The sequence below is a fragment of the Ictalurus furcatus genome, chromosome 19 (genome assembly GCF_023375685.1).
Source record: "Ictalurus furcatus strain D&B chromosome 19, Billie_1.0, whole genome shotgun sequence".
NCBI classification, from domain to species: domain Eukaryota; kingdom Metazoa; phylum Chordata; class Actinopteri; order Siluriformes; family Ictaluridae; genus Ictalurus; species Ictalurus furcatus.
In genome coordinates this window covers 23,493,067-23,512,668 of record NC_071273.1, presented here as the reverse complement: position 1 = coordinate 23,512,668, position 19,602 = coordinate 23,493,067, and the positions used below count along the sequence as shown (strand labels likewise).

Here is a 19,602-nt window from a genome sequence, read left to right as displayed (position 1 = left end):
AAATTCGGGCTACAGCACGGAAAAGTGAACGTATTTAAAGTCGAGACTACGTAGCCGACCGCGTTCAATTTTTATTTAAAAATTTGATCGACGATTTTTTTTTTTAAGAAATGTAGCAAAGAAAATCAGATTTTGGGGGGACGAAAACAAAACAAAACTAAACAAAACAAACAAAAAAAAACCCCCTAAACCCCCAGTATCATTCCATATTCACCAACATGCAAATAAAAACCGAGGAAAATAAATAAAGACTAAAATAAAGTGAAATCTGTCTGTCCAGGAAACATTCAAATCTCCTCAGTGTGTTTATCAGTAAACACTGATCAGCGGTAACGTGTCGTCTGAGCTGTGAGGAGATTAGTCGTCTCCATTTATCCCCAGCATTGTGATTAGCTCAGTGTGTGACGAGAACGTCTGAAGAACCACACACACACACACACACACACACACACACACACAAACACAAACAAACACGCGCACAAAACGTTTGATATGAAGTTAAATGTTTTATTTCATTTCTACAAATCACATGATTCCGTCTACAGTATAAAAAAATCCCCACGGTTTAATTCAAAAGCCCCCCGTTCACAATCTGTCATGATTCACGCTCCGTTCTCCAGAATAAACGTAAGCAGCAATAAATACAACAAGGACGAGTAAATATATACGATACGTGAGGAAATTACGATGGATAAATGAAGTGCTGAGAGAAAAAGAAAAAAAAAAAAAAAAAAAAAAAAAAGACACAAAAATTACTATTATTATTTAGCAAATCTTTTGAAGTCGATACTCTGCTTACAAATCGTCAGTAAAGTTTTAAAAAACTTTGTGCTGTTGACATTTTTTTGGGATTTCAAACGCATAAACACGTACAAATACTGCATGTCGTATATAATCAGAAGGCGAGTCTCGATATTCGCTTCATCGGGAACGAGCCGATCGGGCGCAGGCAGAGTTAACGTTCACGTCACGAGTCGGTCGGTCGTTCGTTCGGTGACTCGGACCCGTGTGTAGACAGAAAGGACGGTGCGAAAAACAAAACAAAAAAAAAACAAAGCGCGAGACGGGAGAGAGATCCGAGGAGAACGGCTAAGGTAACTCGAATAACCGCTCTTCACACCCGTGGTGAGCTGGAAAGCATCTCTACACGGCGAAACCTCCGGCTGGACGACGAGCGACAGGAGCAGAAGACCGGACCGGGTTCCGCTTCCGTCAGCCAAGAAGAGGGATCCGAGGCCGACGTGCGTCGGTGTCGCGCTGCTGCAACATGATTGGCTGAGCACATGAATATACGCAGGTGTTCCTAATAAAGTGGACGTCTTACATTGCAAACACAAAAAACAAAAAATTACATCGATAAATATGATGGGACTCGACAGGATAACACTACGCGGAACGACGGGTTCGGGTTCAGGGACGCATCGGTACGAAATTTTTCAGAACGAGTACACTTTTTTTTTTTTTTTTTTTGGGTATTCGATGATACCAAAACGAATAACCTAGTTAGTATTACCGGGTCAGGGACGGCACAGAACCGTTCTATTCGGTTCTGTTCACGCACCACCGGGCTCGTTCTGTACGCGGTCAGAGAGTTGATTAAACAAAGTGCATCGATGCATCCCGAGTTCAGTTTAAGGCCGTCTTGTGACTTATTAAACTCATAAATCAGATTAATTATGCTTTTATTATTATTATTATTATTATTATTATTATTAATTCATAGATATATTTATTCACAAAACATAAAAATACACGTATGACTTTTTTTTTTTTGGCTTGTCCTTAAATTTCTAGCTTTCGTTCAGAAGTTTCTTACAGACCTAGCACCAAACAGAGCCCCTCGAAAACTGATCGGAAAAGAAACGCAAACGGGTTCTCGCGATCTCGTTCGGTTCCGGATGGTTCTCTGGACCGGGCGAGTTAAGGAAAAAAAAACAAAAAAAAAAAAACAAAAACACGACGTATAGGGAAGAGAGAAGTCTTTAAACGTGGGCGGTCTGGAGGTACGTTAAAGACAGACTGTTCATTTTCCGGTGTTCTCTAGCTCACCGCTGCGTGCCGGCTGCCCAAACGGACTCATCTGGTTGCTCTCCATGGACTGGTAGATGAACAGCAGGACGCCGGCAACGCCGGCGAAGAGCAGCAGCTGCACCCACACGGGCACTCGGCGCCTCGCGTTGGCCTGGAGACTCTGGGGCGCTGAGGTTTTAGGGACGGACAGGGGGACGGCGCTGACGCGAGGGACAGATCGGCTCTCCGTGTAGGAGGAACTGGTGTATCTGTGCTCGGAGAGACGTGAACGCGGGGTGTCCTTCCAGGCGTCGCTGAAGGGCCGGCCCGCCGCTCCTTTGATCGGCTGCCGACGAGTGGCGCTGAGAGAATTCGGGGAAAAAGAAATGCTACGTTACGACCGCATCATTAAAACTGTATCAGTCATACAGTGTATCATTAAAACTGTATCAGTCATACAGTGTATCATTAAAACTGTATCAGTCATACAGCGCAACGAATCAAAACAAAAATCAGGTCGATCCTACTGAAACCTAATCTTAAAAACAGAATCTCAAAACCTTAACCGTAGTCTCAAAATCTAATCCTAATTTTGGAACCTCGTCTTAATCTTGAACCCTTATCTTCTCGAGCCCTTAATCTCAAATCCTAAATCTTAATCCCGAATCCTAATCTTAAAACCTAATTTTAGTCTGGAAAACTATTCTTATTCCTTACACATCACCTCCTCATAAACTATTCTTATTCCTTACAACGATTCGATTTAATTCAATTTCACAATGAAAAACAATTCATTTTCACGATGCAAAACGATTTGTTTCCAAGACGCAAAACGATTCGTTTCCAAGACGCAAAACGATTCGTTTCCAAGACGCAAAACGATTCCATTCAGATGCATTATGGAGCGCTCACCTGATTCCTGTGGGAGTGTTGAAGACCTCGTAAGGGAACAGTTCCTTCAGCACGTCTCTCTCTGCTGTTTTTGGGGTCTGCTCAACAGCTGATAACTTCTCAATCTGCACCCAAACACACAACGTATGATGAAGTAACGGTAACAACACTGAATAAACGCAGGATTCCCGAGAAAGGAGGGGAGAGAAAAGGAAAAAAAAAAAAAAGAAAGGTCAAAGACTTGCATAATGCATTTGATTTATTATTAACCACAGAAGAAAGTTTGTAAACATCAGGACTGCACCAACACGTGAGAGAAATAAAAGATGACGAGAACCACAGTGAGGAACCGAGTGAACGTAAGCCCTTATTCACACGTGCAGCCCCCGTTATTGACCCCCCTCCGCTGCTGCATTACCAGTCGTCCTGCTGTCTGATCTCGGAGGCTGTCGTCCTGACCCCGGACTGGGGTAACCGGAGAGAAGAACCCATGGATTCGGCTCTGTGCTACTGCAGCAGAACCACCTGATCGCTCCTAATGTGGTGAAGCAGAAGTGGTCAGAGACCCTCAACAGCAGCAGATTCAGATTCACAGCAACACCCCACGAAATTGTTCAACTGGAACTGAAACTTAAGCTTGAAACCTAATCCGGAATCTTAATCTGGCAACCTAAACCCGAATCCTGAAACGCAATCTTAAACGTGAAAAGTAATTTTAAAACCTAATCTTAATGATGAAACCCAGTCTTAATCTGGAAACCTAATCTTCAACTAATTGTAATCTTGAACCCTAATCTTAATCTTGAATCCTAATTTTAATCTTGAACCCTAATTTTAATCTTGAACCCTAATCTTAATCTTGAACCCTAATTTTAATCTTGAATCCTAATTTTAATCTTGAACCCTAATCTTAATCTTGAACCCTAATTTTGAAGCCAAATCTTAGAAGCTAAAATAAATCTTTTAGAAGATAATCTTAATCTTGGAACCTAATCCTTAATCCTAATCTCGAAACCCAACCTTAAACGTGCCATCCAGAGATTATCTTGGTTATTAACTCCAACAGAACTGAAAAAGCTTACAGACTGGTCAGAAATGGTTCTAATACGGTGGCGTAAAAGCCGTCAGAGTCCCTCGACGTGAACTAGAACGAGAAGAATTTCATACCACCTACAGTGTGTAGTAGCGAACCCGACACCCTCCACCACCGCGTGCAAACAAAAACCACGAGTTACCATCGTAGCTTCAAACCTTGGTGTCGGGCGAGCTCTTCGCGGCGAGCAGGTCACGAGTCGGACGACGTGGAGAATCCGTTAGAGAGAGAGAACGGTGTTCCCCATCTTTGCCTTGACTAGCTCGAGAAGGTGACAGGCGGCACATCACGTGGATCAGATCTCTGGACGGTTGAGCTGAAGCCGAACAAGGTGAGCTACGCCGTTTCGTGCGCCCGAACGACGTGACCGATTTGCGCTCCTTTGACGAGCCCTTTATAGCACAAGGACGTTCCAAGAGGAGAACAGAAATATACAGAAACTTTCCCCAAACCTCATAAGCCTTATAAGAATCTCAGTACCTACCACATGACCAGGTCTGGAGCCCAGAACATCATGTGGACCGACCTGGTGTACAAATACGTGAAAAGCATTTTGCTTCAGAGCGGACAGACCGTGAGCTCCTGTAGTGTTCCGATAAAACTAAACATGAGGAAGGAAGAAAGAAATCACCTCGAGGAGAGCAGTATTGAAGACGGAAAGCTCTACTTCCTCACCGGACGCTTTCGGCTACAGAGAAGCAAATAAATAGATATAAATATAAATATATATAAAAAGTGAATAATTTATTCCTACTGTATGAAAACGTGCAATATTGATTCCGCCCTTCATAACATCCAACTGATTCCTAATTTTTACTCATCACCAGTTAGAGCTGTTGGATTCTGATTGGTCAGAAGGTCTTTATAACTTGTCGATAACAGCAGCAGGTTTCTATTAATGCGCTCGTTACTGTTTCTATAGTAACGGATACGGTGACGTTTTCTTAAAGTAAAGGGACGTGTATTTGACATTTGCGGAAGGAGTCTCCAGTGTCGGCGCTTTCCATGCGCCGGAGGTAAAGCCGTATCTATTTTATCTAAACGTCAAGCGAGATTCGGGAGGGGGGGATTATGGGGGAAGGGGAGGCTGGAAATTTATACCTACTACTTATATTTATACCTACAAACGGATAAAGTACGGAGGAACGTAAACAGCTTTACGAACTAGATTCGCCAAAGTGGTCGTGTCAGGTTCGGATATAATTACGGTAAGTATTTAATATATATTTATACATCAATAAAAGCACCTTCCTTTCGGTCTGGCAGGAAGGTGATGGTGTACGACGTGGTTCCGTGGTCTTCACAGGCAGGCGAAGCCTTTTATAAAGCTGAGGAAGAGTTTAATCGAACACTAACGAGCCTGAGAAATCAATTCCCTTCACCCAGTGCTGGAAAATCAAAAGAAAGAAATAATAAACCCAGATCACGTCACACAGCACCTTGTCGGTGGGAAAGACTTCGTCGTAATCCTCCGAGGCGGCGTGGACGGGAGCCGTACGACGTTGGGGAGACTCGGACAAGCCGCCCTCGCTCGCCGAGGGAAATCTCGCCAGCGTGTCCGCGAGCGGCGGCGTCGGATCTTTACGTATCGCCTTCGACAGGAGAAAATCATTCACGGTTGGACGAGAGTAAGCCGACGGACCCGAGGATGCCCGGGTGGTCTTCATTTACATACCGAAACGATTCTTCTCTCCCGAGGGACCGGCGGCACGTCAGACGCCGAAACCTTCCGAGAGTACGAAAAGAAAGTAGTATAAAAGGTACGGTCGTAAAAAGACTAGATAACACGTGCTCCAGAAGGGTTCCTCGGAAAGGTGCACGAGAACAGACAGGAAGTGATGAAAGGAAAATCCGAGAGCCCGCTGTGAAGCTAGAAAACAGCCCAGAAAGAGCAGACGTGGGACACAAGACAAGACGGCGTGGAGTTACAGGGTCAGGAACAGCGTGGTCCAAACGGCGAGAAGACCTCCTGGACTTTCTCTCAACATTCACCACCTGAAGGTCCTCAGAGTCATCGTCCTCTTCCTTACACACACACACACACACACACACACACACACACACACACACACACACACACACACACACACACACACGACAACGCAACGCTTCGTTTTCTTCTCGCACACTTCACACAACACATTTGCTAAAAGATACAATCTGTAATAAAATAATAATAATAATAATAATAATAATAATAATAATAATAATAAACAATTCCACAGTTTGATCAGAACATCTGAACAAAAATACGAGGAAGCTGTCCGATACGACAAAATATCCATCCCTTCACGATCAATTCCATCTCACACTTCATTTTCCTTTTTATATAAAGCACATTTTTTTAATTTATGTTTTGCAGACATTAAACCTATAGACTGTGATACTTTCACTGTATACACCACTGCTCAAAAGTTTACACACACATTGTTGAGGAATTTCCCCGAGATGCTTTTTAAACAGTATTAAAGGAGTTCACACCGACGCCGCACTCTTATCCGCTGCTTTTCGGAAATATTTCTCTCCGAGTCGTCCGTTTAAATAAAGATTCATTTGTAAATAAAATGTTCGTTTTCTAATGAAAGAAACGAATACGTCGACACGATCATATTTTTGTTTACGACACCGATTTCACACGTTTAATCACACACCTTCAGATCAGAAGATGGTTAACCCTCGTACCGCGTATGGCCGAAAAACCGGCTTGCCCGTCTTTGATCTATTCCCGTAAGGACGATAGACCGGCTTGGTCGTCTATGCCAAATCCCCGTAAGGCCGATATAGAGGATTTACAGTGTAAACGTTATCCCCGTAAGGCCGGTGTACCGCATTACTCTGCTATGATTCCTTACTTATTTCATTATTATTTATTGACCCGGAAGGCTGACGACGTCATGACGTCACGACGTGATTACGTTTTTACGCCGGCATTACGATGAAGCTGATCCGAGCGTGAATATTGGTGTAATAGTAGAAGTGAACTAAAAATGCCAAAGCGAAAAGCTAATCGTGTTCCAGCTGAAGTTACACCTACAGTGAACACGGGTACATCTAAAACAGTGAAAAAGAGAAAACGTACACAGTCACACAGGCCAGAGCGAGGATTCTAGATAGTGACCGCAGTGAAAGTTCAGGCGATGTTGAAACCGAAACCGAAACTGATAGAGACGCAAACTCTCCTGATTCCGACCCTGATCCGTCTCCATCTTCAGCATCGACCAGTGCGACAGACACCGCAGGGGTCTGGAGTCATAACCTGACCATCTCTGTGCATTCGTGAAAACACTACCTGCTGCTCTGATTATCACCACAAACTTGACTTTTGGCACTAAAATGCATTTATTTATTTATTTATTATTTACTTGAATTTATTCAAAGGCATTGGCCACGCTGATGCTCGTACGGTACTTCTAAATGAGTAGAAGGATTTTAGCCGGCATTTTTCGTCATTTCTCTAGTTAAGAATTGTGCTCCAAGTGGAGTAAAAACACTGAACTGCTTCATTTTCAAAGTAATATTACACAAATACATTATCATAAGCTGTTTCAAGGCCTAAAAATGTTCAGATTAAAATGTTGATTTTGGGGCCAATTTTGGCCCGGGAACTCAGGGTTGGCGTGCTGTTTCTCTGGGGAATATAGGGTTGTGGGACATAATACTGTGGGAACTACACACACACACCCCCCCCCCGTGGTCGGGGTCGGAAAGCCGGAATAATTAATGCCACGCACACCTGAAACCCTCCGAATGTGCACTGAAAATATTTTATTTCTTTCTTTTTGCCAAGTTTTATAAAACGATAAGAGCACGAGTTCAGGGCTTTAGGTTTGATACTTTGGCGTGTGTGTGTGTGTGTTTGTGTTTGTGTGTGTGTGAGAGAGCAGTATTTATGTGTCTCCTCCTCCTCCTACTCACCTTGTTCTGGCTGCTTCGGTTTCTGATGGTCACGGGTGTTTTTCCCCGGCTCCTCAGCGGCCTCTCCAACACGGGGACGAGCTCCGGTTCGGGTTCTAGCTCCGGTTCAACTGCTGTTGCTGTTTCTGATCAACAAATGAGCAAAATCCTGTCATTCACGCACGCAATCTTGCGACTAATGAAACATTTCAAGCTTAAATAATCTCGTTCTATCGGCAGATCGTCGTACTCATTTTAGGCATTCGTTTCTAGAAAGAAGCTACATTTCCTGCCTAAAGTGGGTAAAAACGTCTCGAAACGCGTTGATAAGATATCTTCGCTTGCTCACATGTCGGTTTTTGCAGTGCGAGAGCTTCTAAGCGAACACACGTTAATTATCCGATGAATAAATAAACAAACAAACAAACAAACAAACAAACAAAAACCCCCAGATACGCGATTACGAATCCTGATAAAAAGCCACAGTCAGAAATCTAAGAGCGCGTGATTGGCTTTACCTTCCTCTTTATCGCTGTACTGATCCGAGTCCGCGGTCCCGTTACGGCTGTTGTGGATCAGAACCGACTCGGATAGGGTGATGATGGTGGTCTGAGGAGGACCCTGGTCCAGTAACTTCTGCAGCTTCTTCTCGTACACTTTACGGGTGGATGCTAGAAAGTAAAAATACAGAAGGTGTTGATTCATCGTCTGTAACAGCAGCAGCTCTGACAGTAGTGCATCTACAAATCACAGCTTTATACTGATCATTCGAATACGTTATCGTTTCTATAGTAACAGCTCATTCACAATAATAATAATAATAATAATAATAATAATAATAAAACGTGTGTAATTGTCAACATGGTGAAGCTTTCTTAAAGTAAAGACAGGTTTACTGAAGATTTACGGAATGAGTCTCCAGTGTCAGAGGTAAAGCGTTTTCCGACATCTTCAGAACAGAGGAGTTTACGCTTTCGCTTCATGGACATTAAACGTAACTACAAACGGATAAGAAGTACAACGTGTCGCTCTTTAGTGAATAAAAGTTGTGGCAAATCACACAGGAACAAAACACGGTCTCACCTACGATGGGTCCGGCGCTGACCCCGTACTTCAGCAGCTGCTCCTTCAGGTCCTCGTCGGTCAGTTCGGTCACGTCGATCTCCTCGGGACGAACTCGGTCCGTTTTCCTGGTGGCTTTCTGCAGAACAGAACGCGTCACGTTAGACAGGTTTCACGGACAGAGTACTGGGCTACAATTCACACTTCGCTCTTCTTGGAATAAACTGCAGAAACTCTTCCTGCGTCTGCGTTCGAGCGGTTACTCAGAGGAACATGTTGTAGTAAGTGATCGTGAGCTGATCGTTAAATCTTCTGGGACTGAAAGAGAACCAGCTCAATACAACTGAGTTTTCTTCAAGAATATACTTCAGCTGCGGCTAAGGATAACATCACAGCAAGGCCTGAACAGGAGGGGGCGTGGCCAAGCATATAACCAAGAATAAGAGCAGGCAAGGCCTGAACAGGAGGGGGCGTGGCCAAGCATATAACCAAGAATAAGAGCAGGCAAGGCCTGAACAGGAGGGGGCGTGGCCAAGCATATAACCAAGAATAAGAGCAGGCAAGGCCTGAACAGGAGGGGGCGTGGCCAAGCATATAACCAAGAATAAGAGCAGGCAAGGCCTGAACAGGAGGGGGCGTGGCCAAGCATATAACCAAGAATAAGAGCAGGCAAGGCCTGAACAGGAGGGGGCGTGGCCAAGCATATAACCAAGAATAACAACATCAGAAGGGGGCGTGGCCAGATATATAATTAATAATTACAGCATCACAGCAAGGCCTGAATAGTAGGGGGCGTGGCCAGACATATAACTAAGAATAAAACCCGTTCCCACTCCCCACACACCACACCCCAGATATTTATCCGTCTCTAAAGTCAAGGCTTTAAGTTTTCAATAGTACATAAAACATTTCAGATCAGACTCAACCCGAGCAAATTCCTCAGTAATGGAGTCACATGCGCTACGAGTGAGAATACAGCCACGTTCCCCTGGAGCTCAGCCACGTCTCACTCTGCAGAAATGAAAACATGTGATCCAGATGAAGTGGAACAGAAACAGAATGAGTGAAGAGGAGCAGGAGGAGGAGGTGTGTGGATGTGTGAAGTTTTCACTTTATAGGATTCTTCACAGGATAAAAAAAAAAAAAACCTCTGAGGCCTTTGTGGGGTGATCGGGAGTGACGTGATTTCACAATCACTATGTTTTGAAGGGGAAGTGAGGGAAGGAAAACAAATTGGAGGGAACGGAATTCTTTCTCAATCCCATCACCACACCCTCAAACTCTAGCGTATGTGTGTGTGTGTGTGTGTGTGTGGTACAGCCTGAGCCGTACTGTGTGAAGATAAACTTCATTCCATCTGTGTTTACTTCGAGTGCGACTTTAATCAGATTGAGGTCATCAGAAATCGCTGTTTACATGCTAGTTTCTTAATCAGAGTATCGTCTTAATCGGGTTCCTAACGGATTATTGCTGTCCATGTAAACATACTCATACTCGAAGTAAACACAGATGGAATTAAGACGTGTGGAGTATTCCTGTTTTAGTCGCGTTACAGACGTGTACACACCTTAATCACACTATTAACGTCGTGTGGGAGTTTTCACCGCATTGTGAGACAGGACACGTACACACACACACGGCAGCGCTCGACCGTTTGACGGTAAACAAGAGAGCACGGCTGCGTCCCAAACCGCGTACTTACCTGCTGTATAGTAGGAGAAATACACGCATCTCAGCTACTATATAGACGGTAAGTACGCGGTTTGGGACGCAGCCCACGGCTTCAAGCAGTCGTCTATTTGCACGTACAGCACGACAAATAATTACCTGCACTCGAAGATTTCGTAAAATTAAAAATAAAAACACCCAGAACTGTATACGGGTCCATAACGAAGACCACCTGTATGTCGATACGTGAAATTCTGGAGGGACGTCGGACGGCGTGGCGCGGTGACGTAATGACGTGTGACGTTAATCCATCTATGTTCTATAACACGTAACACAGGAACATGAAAGGAGTATTCTAAAAGCGACTCATGTAAACACCTTCATCAGAATATCGTCTTATTCAGAGTAAGGTCAATAATTAGATTACCGCTGTCCGTGTAAACGTAGTCACAGTGGACGTCTGAGTGACGATCCTCAGCTGCTTCACTTTCACCATCTGCTTTATTATTTCCTATTCGGTCTTTTTCTGAACGTTTATCGTTTTCATTTACAGTCAGAGTGGATTTTTCTCCACTGCTTGCCTGATTTACAATCTCCTCACGCTTATCGTGATTTCCTACGTCTCCGACATCGGTTCTTCCTTTAAGTGCCGTTACAACATCGGGAACGAGGTGGTTATTTTGTCGCTCGATTGTTTGGAAATTAGACGGCTCATCTGTTTGTTTGGACACGTTCGTCTAACGTGCCCTGGTTCTCCACACAAGGAACGCCGCGCGCGAGCCGAACTAATGAAGATCCGGTAATCTTCGCCTTCCGTTTATTAGCTTAACAGCCAAGTTGAGCTGATCTTCATCCGATATCACGTAGGTGTATTCGCCGAAACGACATAACGTGCTTGATATCCGGATTTTTCAGACTTGGTGGAATCATTTGTATTGGTGCTGTTACTTTGCCATATCGTTCAAGGACGCCTTGAATAGTCAGGTTCGAAATGAATGGAGGAACGTCGGATAGTGCGATTTTATTTGATGGACTCGATAACTGCAGTCTTAGCACAAATGCGTCATTAACCGCAATTCCGCCTTCAATCGAACCCTCTACCCTCTGAACATCGGCGAGAATAACAGCTGCAGCTTCGTACAGCCGAGAAGCTGCACTGATATTTCACCCACCGACCTGTTCGCTGACTGCAACCGACACGTCTTCCACAGATATCACGTGTCTTCCACAGGGTGGACGTTTAAACCCGTGTCGAGAGTGAGAATTCTCCGCCTCACCCCGTTCGTCAGAGTTTGCCGACCGGAGTCGGCGCTCGAAAAGTTCATCAAGTAAAAAAAAAAAATCATCTCTCGAGAAATGTTTAAAAAAAAGAACGAAAAATACGTTGTTACTTTAAGCTCTTAAAAGCGTGCTGCTGAACTCTAAACTCTTCTCACTACCCACAATCCTGAGAGAGAGAGAGAGAGAGAGAGAGAGAGAGAGGGAGGAGAGAGGGAGAGAGAGAGGAAGGAGAGAGGGAGAGAAGAAGAGTAAAAGAGATACTGAGAAACAGAAAAGAGAGAGAAGGAAAGAAAGAGAGAGGGAGGAGACAGACAGGAGAGTGAAAGAGAGATATGTTATTGTTGAATACATATTTCTAAAATTGTATGATGTTTTTGTTGAGTTTTTATTACACAATACTTTTTCTGGCCTTGACAAATAACCCATATTACAAAAGACTAAAACCAACACTAAAACTAACTAATAAAAACTCAACTAAGACTAAGCATTTTCAAAGAATACAAACTAAACTAAACTAACAAACCCGCTTTAAAAACTAATTAAAAATAAACTGAATTTGAAAACATAGTCCAAACTAAATAATAACTAATGAAAAATGCAAAACTATAATAACCTTGCCACACACTAACCCCGCACTGACCCTAACCCCACACTGACACTAACCCCGCACTAACCACACACTGACACTAACCCCACACTAACCACACACTGACACTAACCCCGCACTGACACTAACCACGCACTAACCCTAACCCCACACTGACACTAACCCCGCACTAACCACACACTGACACTAACCCCGCACTAACCACACACTGACACTGACCACGCACTAACCCCACACTGACACTAACCCCACACTAACCACACACTGACACTAACCCCACACTGACACTAACCCCGCACTAACCACACACTGACACTAACCACGCACTAACCACGCACTGACACAAACCCCACACTGACACTAACCCCACACTAACCACACACTGACACTAACCACGCACTAACCACACACTGACACTAACCCCACACTGACACTAACCACGCACTGACCACACACTGACACTAACCACGCACTGACCACACACTGACACTAACCCCACACTGACACTAACCCCGCACTAACCACACACTGACACTAACCCCGCACTAACCACACACTGACACTAACCCCGCACTAACCCCACACTGACACTAACCCCGCACTAACCACACACTGACACTAACCACGCACTGACACAAACCCCACACTGACACTAACCCCACACTAACCACACACTGACACTAACCACGCACTAGCCATGCACTGACACTAACCACGCACTAGCCATGCACTGACACTAACCCCACACTAATCATGCACTGACACTAACCCCACAGACACTAACCCCACAGACACTAACCCCACAGACACTAACCCCACACTGACACTAACCCCGCACTAACCACACACTAACCATGCACTGACACTAACCCCACACAGACACTAACCCCGCACTAACCCCACACAGACACTAACCCCACAGACACTAACCCCACACAGACACTAACCCCGCACTAACCCCACACTGACACTAACCCTGCACTAACCACACACTAACCATGCACTGACACTAACCCCACAGACACTAACCCCACACTGACACTAACCCCGCACTAACCACACACTAACCATGCACTGACACTAACCCCACACAGACACTAACCCCGCACTAACCCCACACAGACACTAACCCCACAGACACTAACCCCACACAGACACTAACCCCACACAGACACTAACCCCACACAGACACTAACCCCGCACTAACCCCACACTGACACTAACCCTGCACTAACCACACACTAACCATGCACTGACACTAACCCCACACAGACACTAACCCCGCACTAACCCCACACAGACACTAACCACACAGACACTAACCCCGCACTGACACTAACCCCGCACTGACACTAACCCCGCACTAACCACACACTAACCACGCACTAACCATGCACTGACACTAACCCCGCACTAACCCCACACTGACACTAACCCTGCACTAACCACACACTAACCATGCACTGACACTAACCCCACACAGACACTAACCCCGCACTAACCCCACACTAACCACACACTGACACTAACCCCACGCTAACCCCACACTAACCCGTTGAACCACAGATTCACTGAGATTAATGTCAGAAACTTGACCACAGCTAGATCATGGTAGAGAAATAAACCTAATGCACAACTGCAGAGTTTTAAACAGGACACAGACACACACATAAACACACACACACACACACACACACACACACACACATCTGGCAGCACCGAGCCAGAAAATTCCTTTGTACAGGCAGCTATTTCCTGAATAAAGCCCCAAACCCAGAAGAAAAACAGCTGAACGCTGAGACCGTACTCCTGAGCACAGAGCCCGATAAAAAAAAAAAAAATCCCCGTTTTAGAGCTCGGACTCGCTGAAACGGGCCTTCAGAACCACGACCCTCTTCTCTTCAGTCCTCGAAAAAACAGAGCAGGAAGCAGAAAAATAGAGGGAGGTGTAAAAACAACAACAAAAAAACCCCACATACAACAAAAAAACAAAAATTCAACATTACGCTGCTGTTTTGAAAACCAAAACAGATACAAATAAAAGGATTTCTTACATTTAATTAACATTAAAAACATCAACAAAATCTATAAAACATCAAAAATGAATGATGAACTATTGTTTTTTTTTTAAATGTTGTGCATCCTTTATATTTTCATATAGTTTTTTATTATATGGAATAAAATCCTGTCTACAAACTGAACACACTGAAGGACAGCAGTTTACTTACATGTGCTACGTAATGCCTACATAAGCCCTTATAAGCCCTTCATAACCCGACATAGTCTTTACCGACAGCAAAGCATTCAGGATTGTGGGGCTTTTTGAAATTTTTAAAAAATTTAATCACAAACCGACTGCAATCAGCAAAAATTTTCTACTTAATATTGAACCTTTAAAAAAAAAAAAAAAAAACCCACCTTTTTAGTGTTAAATATCTTTATAAAAAAAAAAAAAAAAACAATAATTGCATTTTGTGACTTTATTTTATTGCATCACTTATTTATAAACCTGAGAGCGCGTGACGACGTTACAGAGACGGTTTGCTAAGAGCAGGAGAAACAGGAAGAGAAACTGGAATAGAAAAGTGCTACAGACTGTCACTTACCCAAAAATCAAGAATAAATCGGTTTAAAAAACAAAACCAAAAGACGGAGCGGCGTCACGGTTTCCACTACGAAGTTGATCGTTTTCCTGCGACGGCACATCCTGGGTGTTTTACTGGAATTAAAAAAAAGCTTAAACTTCATCCCGAGTACATTTTTACACGAATTACATCACCCAACTGTACTTTTCAACCCATTTAGAGTTACATTTAACATCGTTTACATTACAGCGGCGACAAACATTCGTTCCCTTTGCCTTCGGAACTGGAGACTCCTTCCGAACATTAAAACATACTTACGATTTTTACATGATTTTTTTTAATCAGACGAGCCGTACAATTCCCATGGAGCGAGCCGACACTGTAGAAACGCCATCGCACACGCACTACTGTCAAAAAACAATCCGATAAAATTACCCCACACGACTTTCTGACCAATCAGAATCAAGCGTACAACTAGTCCGTATAGAACAAAATAAATAAATAAATAAATTGAACTAACGTGGTGCAAACTTAAAACGCAAATAACGATGCTGTGGCTGCTGAGTGTTTGGCGATATCGCGGTTAAGTATTGTGCTCGGTATATCGTACCGAAAGTGATCGATTACCGTGACACCCTTCTGCAGGAAAGGCAGGTTCACACAGCAGCATGGCGGCGTGCTTTTCTTCCAAAAGTTCTCACGGAGAAATGTTCCAAGTGTCCGGACTGTCTAATAACCCTATTTATCACACTTAGATATTTAAACACGGGTTAAAAACTTTCATTTTCCTGTCTCGTCCTTAGTTACTGTTGCTATACAGAGTCAGCCATATTTGATAGATAGATGTACAGATAGGAATATGAAAATGAAATGATGTGAAGTGAGGTGAACTAATCTGTCGCCCTGCATGTGTTGTTGTTGTTGTTGTTGTTTATGTTGATGAAGATGATGAAACGGAAATAAACCCCGCGCGCGGTTAGAGGCTCTCACCCTGCCGGAGCGCGCTGCTGTAATGGAGGCAGCGGGGGCTGGAGGCTCCTCGTCGCTGGAGAAAGCCTCCGCGGAGCCGCTCCTCTTGTTCTGGGAGGTCAGGTTTTTCAGATACAGCTCCACGTACACTCCTTTCCGCTGCTCGCCGTTCGGTAGCGCCACGTTGTTAGCCACCAGCGCGCTTTTCAGCTTGTCTTTAGTCAACACAGACGGGTCGGTGAGAAATTCCGCCATGACGGCTGACACCTCCTCCTCCTCCTTCTTCTCTCTATCACGTACCAGCTCCAACAAACCCATGTTCTCGGTCTCGAGGGCCAGGGTCAGAGCTCAAATCTTATTGGTCGGCCGGAGTAACAAAGAACGCTCATATTGGTGGAGAGCTCTCACGTGCTTGAGTGCGCGCGAATATGATAATGAATAGGAGATTGTGATGAACCTCGGTTTAATAAAGCGGTATGATTTATTTATCATAATAATAACGATAATAATAATAATAATAAAAATATTAAATACATACATATATAATAAACATGTTAGTTAAGTGAATTAATACGCCCATAGTAACAAAAATCGATTAAATAAATTGGTGTAATTTATGAAACAAACAAACAAACAAACAAACAAACAACGGAACAATTATTGCAATGAGTAGAAGTAAAACATCTCGATTATAATAAAATGGTGCAATTTGTGTAAAAATAATGAAAAAATGTATTAATACTTATTAAAAATTCATAAATATTACATAAATTAATCAACACTACCACCACTAGTACTGATAATAATAATAATAATAATAATAATAATAATAATAATAATAATTAATATGCCCATAGATGTTATAACAAATATTGATTAAATAAATTGGTGTACTTTATGTAACAAACAAACAAGGGAACAAATAGGGCAGTGAGTAGAAGTGCTACATCTCGATTATAATAAAATGTTGTAATTTGTGTAAAAAGAATGAATAAATTAATTAATATTTATTAAAATTCATAAATATTACATAAATTAATCAACACTACCACCACTACTACTACTACTACTGATGATAATAATAATAATTAAAAAAAAATACTGCGAATGAGCTGTTACTATAGTAACGATAATGAATATGTTAATATAAACCTGCTGCTCTTACGACCAATCAGAGTAAAGAATTGAGACTGAGGTATTTTTATGCCTGGCAGATGTCAGCCTGGAGTCACCACTACCTGGAGTTGGACTCATGGACGCAGTCATGAGTGAATTCGTTTATTAAAGCGTTTACACTGAAGATGAAGCGTAGCAAGTGCTCTGAGGAATACGAACAGAAGAAAAAGATTAAACTGATCCGTCTAAAAACATGTCAGATGTTCTTCCTCACACAAAAAAATGAAGGCAAACACTATACACGACATTATAGTGAATTATTGTTCATGTAATAACGGTATCCGTGAGACGGTTCTTACCAAACGAGCCGTCTGAAAATTCATTTGGCGTGACGTGAGATTCGGAACCCTGAAGACGCTGAAGACTCGCTGCCATCCCTGCTGAAAAAACTAAACAAAACCAAACAATAGAAACCCTCAAAGAATTCGTGTTGGTTTTAATGGAAGCTGTAATGGTCCATCTACTGGTCGTTTGTTGCCTTCTATTGTTGGAATGTTTTGTCTAATTGATACCATTAAGGACCTGATGGTTCCTAATGGTATTTGTACTGGAAACCATTTGAATTTTTGTGATGGTTTCTATTTGTTTGGGGTTTTTTTTCCCAGCAGGAACATTCCCAACATACAGCAGAGATGAGTTTTACTTTTTCCTCCACAGGGTTCTGAAGATCAGCAGGAATTGCTTTAAATGTCGCTCTGTTATATATAACGTGATTAGAGTGATGTATCATGACCGCCAGTGGAATAAACACAAGACGTCCATGATGCACAACACGGTGAAGCGAGGAACCAGCACAGGAACGCTGCTTGGGCTCATCTGGATCATTTCTGATCCATTTATTAGATTGTTCTCGACACAGCAGCGACATCTGACGCCTGATGGTTATGTTTAGTGTCTCAGGGTGATCCACCATCCAAATAATATCTGCTCCACTGAACAACAGGTGGACTCGGGTCAGTGAACTGTAGTGCGGGAGATGTACCTGCTATGACGACCGATAAATGTGTACAGCCGGCTGCAGAACTATTGGCACCCTTGGTCATAGGTCTAACCTAAAATCCTGAAATAAGTTCTCACGTTATTTACGTTTATTTTCGTTTCTCAGAAGCTTCTGTCATAAAGACTTCTCCTCATGATCAGCTTTCCATTACTGCAAACGCCGCAATATGAACATTATCATATTAAGGCATATATATATAAAGATATATATAGATATAGATATTGATATATATATATATACACATAGTAAGTGAAGCATTAGTATAAACGTTAAACATTAGTACTAGTCGTATGACTCTTCCAGGCTCTTTTTATCTCAGAGCTGGACTACTGCAGCGCACTACTCTCGGGCCTCCCGGCCAGCTCCATCAAACCCCTTCAGATGATTCAGAATGCAGCAGCACGCCTCGTCTTCAACCAGCCCAAGAGAACCCACGTCACACCCGTCTTCATCTCCCTCCACTGACTTCCTGTATAGCCGCCCGCATCAAATTCAAGGCCTTGATGCTCACGTACAAGCCCTCGTCTGGAACAGCACCCCCCCTTTCGTACCTCGACACTCTCCTCGAGGTTTATGTTTATGTTCCCTCATGCAACCTGGTATAGTGCGAGGCATGAGGTCCCTTTCCAGAACCTTCAAACTGACCGTTCCTCAATTTCTGGAACGAACTTCCAACCTCAATCCGGACCGCAGAATCTGTCACTATCTAAAGAGGCGGGTCTTCAAAAGACCACTTAACTAACCCTTAACTAACTAACTTGCCAACCCATCCCCCACCCCCCCCTGCTCTCACACCCCGACTCTGAGCATTTTGCTTCTCTAGAACTCAATAAAAAAACCTCGCATGGTACAGTAGCTCTACTCGTACTCTTCTCCGCGTGATACGTCGCTTTGCTTGTATTTCCTCATTTGTAAGTCGCTTTGGATAAAAGCGTCCGCTGAATGAATAAATGTAAACGTGAAAACATGTAAATGTAGGATTGATTCATTCAATTCATCCATTATCAATCAGTATTATTATTATTATTTTTTTTACGTAAATCATTATTCATTTATTAGAATTGTATTACATTCGATTTATGGGCTTATTTATTCCCTTATTTGATAATAATCTTTATTATTAAAGTAAGGAGATGTTTATTTCACCTATATGGAAGGAGTCTCCGGTGCGAGGGCTACAGGACTCGTTTCAAAACGTAACTATACACAGATGAATAAAATTTTAAGAAGCGTGTATCGTCCTTTAATGAATAAAAATGGTAGTAACTGCTGTGGTGTAAGAGGAATGAGACACGTCGGGACGTCCCGCGTTATCGAAACGTTCTCTTTCGTCGCTGATTACTTTCCTACAACGGCACAACAACTT

General features: G+C 43.1%; 1 protein-coding gene across 2 annotated transcripts; it reads right to left on the bottom strand.

Moving 5' to 3' along the window:
• Positions 1-493: 493 nt before the first annotated feature.
• Positions 494-18,387, bottom strand: tmpoa (thymopoietin a). Of its 2 annotated transcripts, XM_053650851.1 has the most exons (6): positions 16,082-16,866; positions 8,972-9,089; positions 8,407-8,559; positions 7,910-8,034; positions 2,923-3,026; positions 494-2,372 (listed from the first exon to the last, which is right to left on the bottom strand). In XM_053650851.1, exons 1-6 carry the CDS (start codon positions 16,376-16,378, stop codon positions 2,024-2,026), a joined length of 1,146 nt encoding a protein of 381 aa, XP_053506826.1. In that variant the 5' UTR covers positions 16,379-16,866; the 3' UTR covers positions 494-2,023. The 2 variants fall into 2 exon arrangements, with proteins under 2 accessions (XP_053506826.1, XP_053506827.1); XM_053650852.1 differs by lacking the exons at positions 494-2,372; positions 2,923-3,026 and adding an exon at positions 5,184-6,019 and having other exon boundaries at positions 16,082-18,387.
• Positions 18,388-19,602: the final 1,215 nt, after the last annotated feature.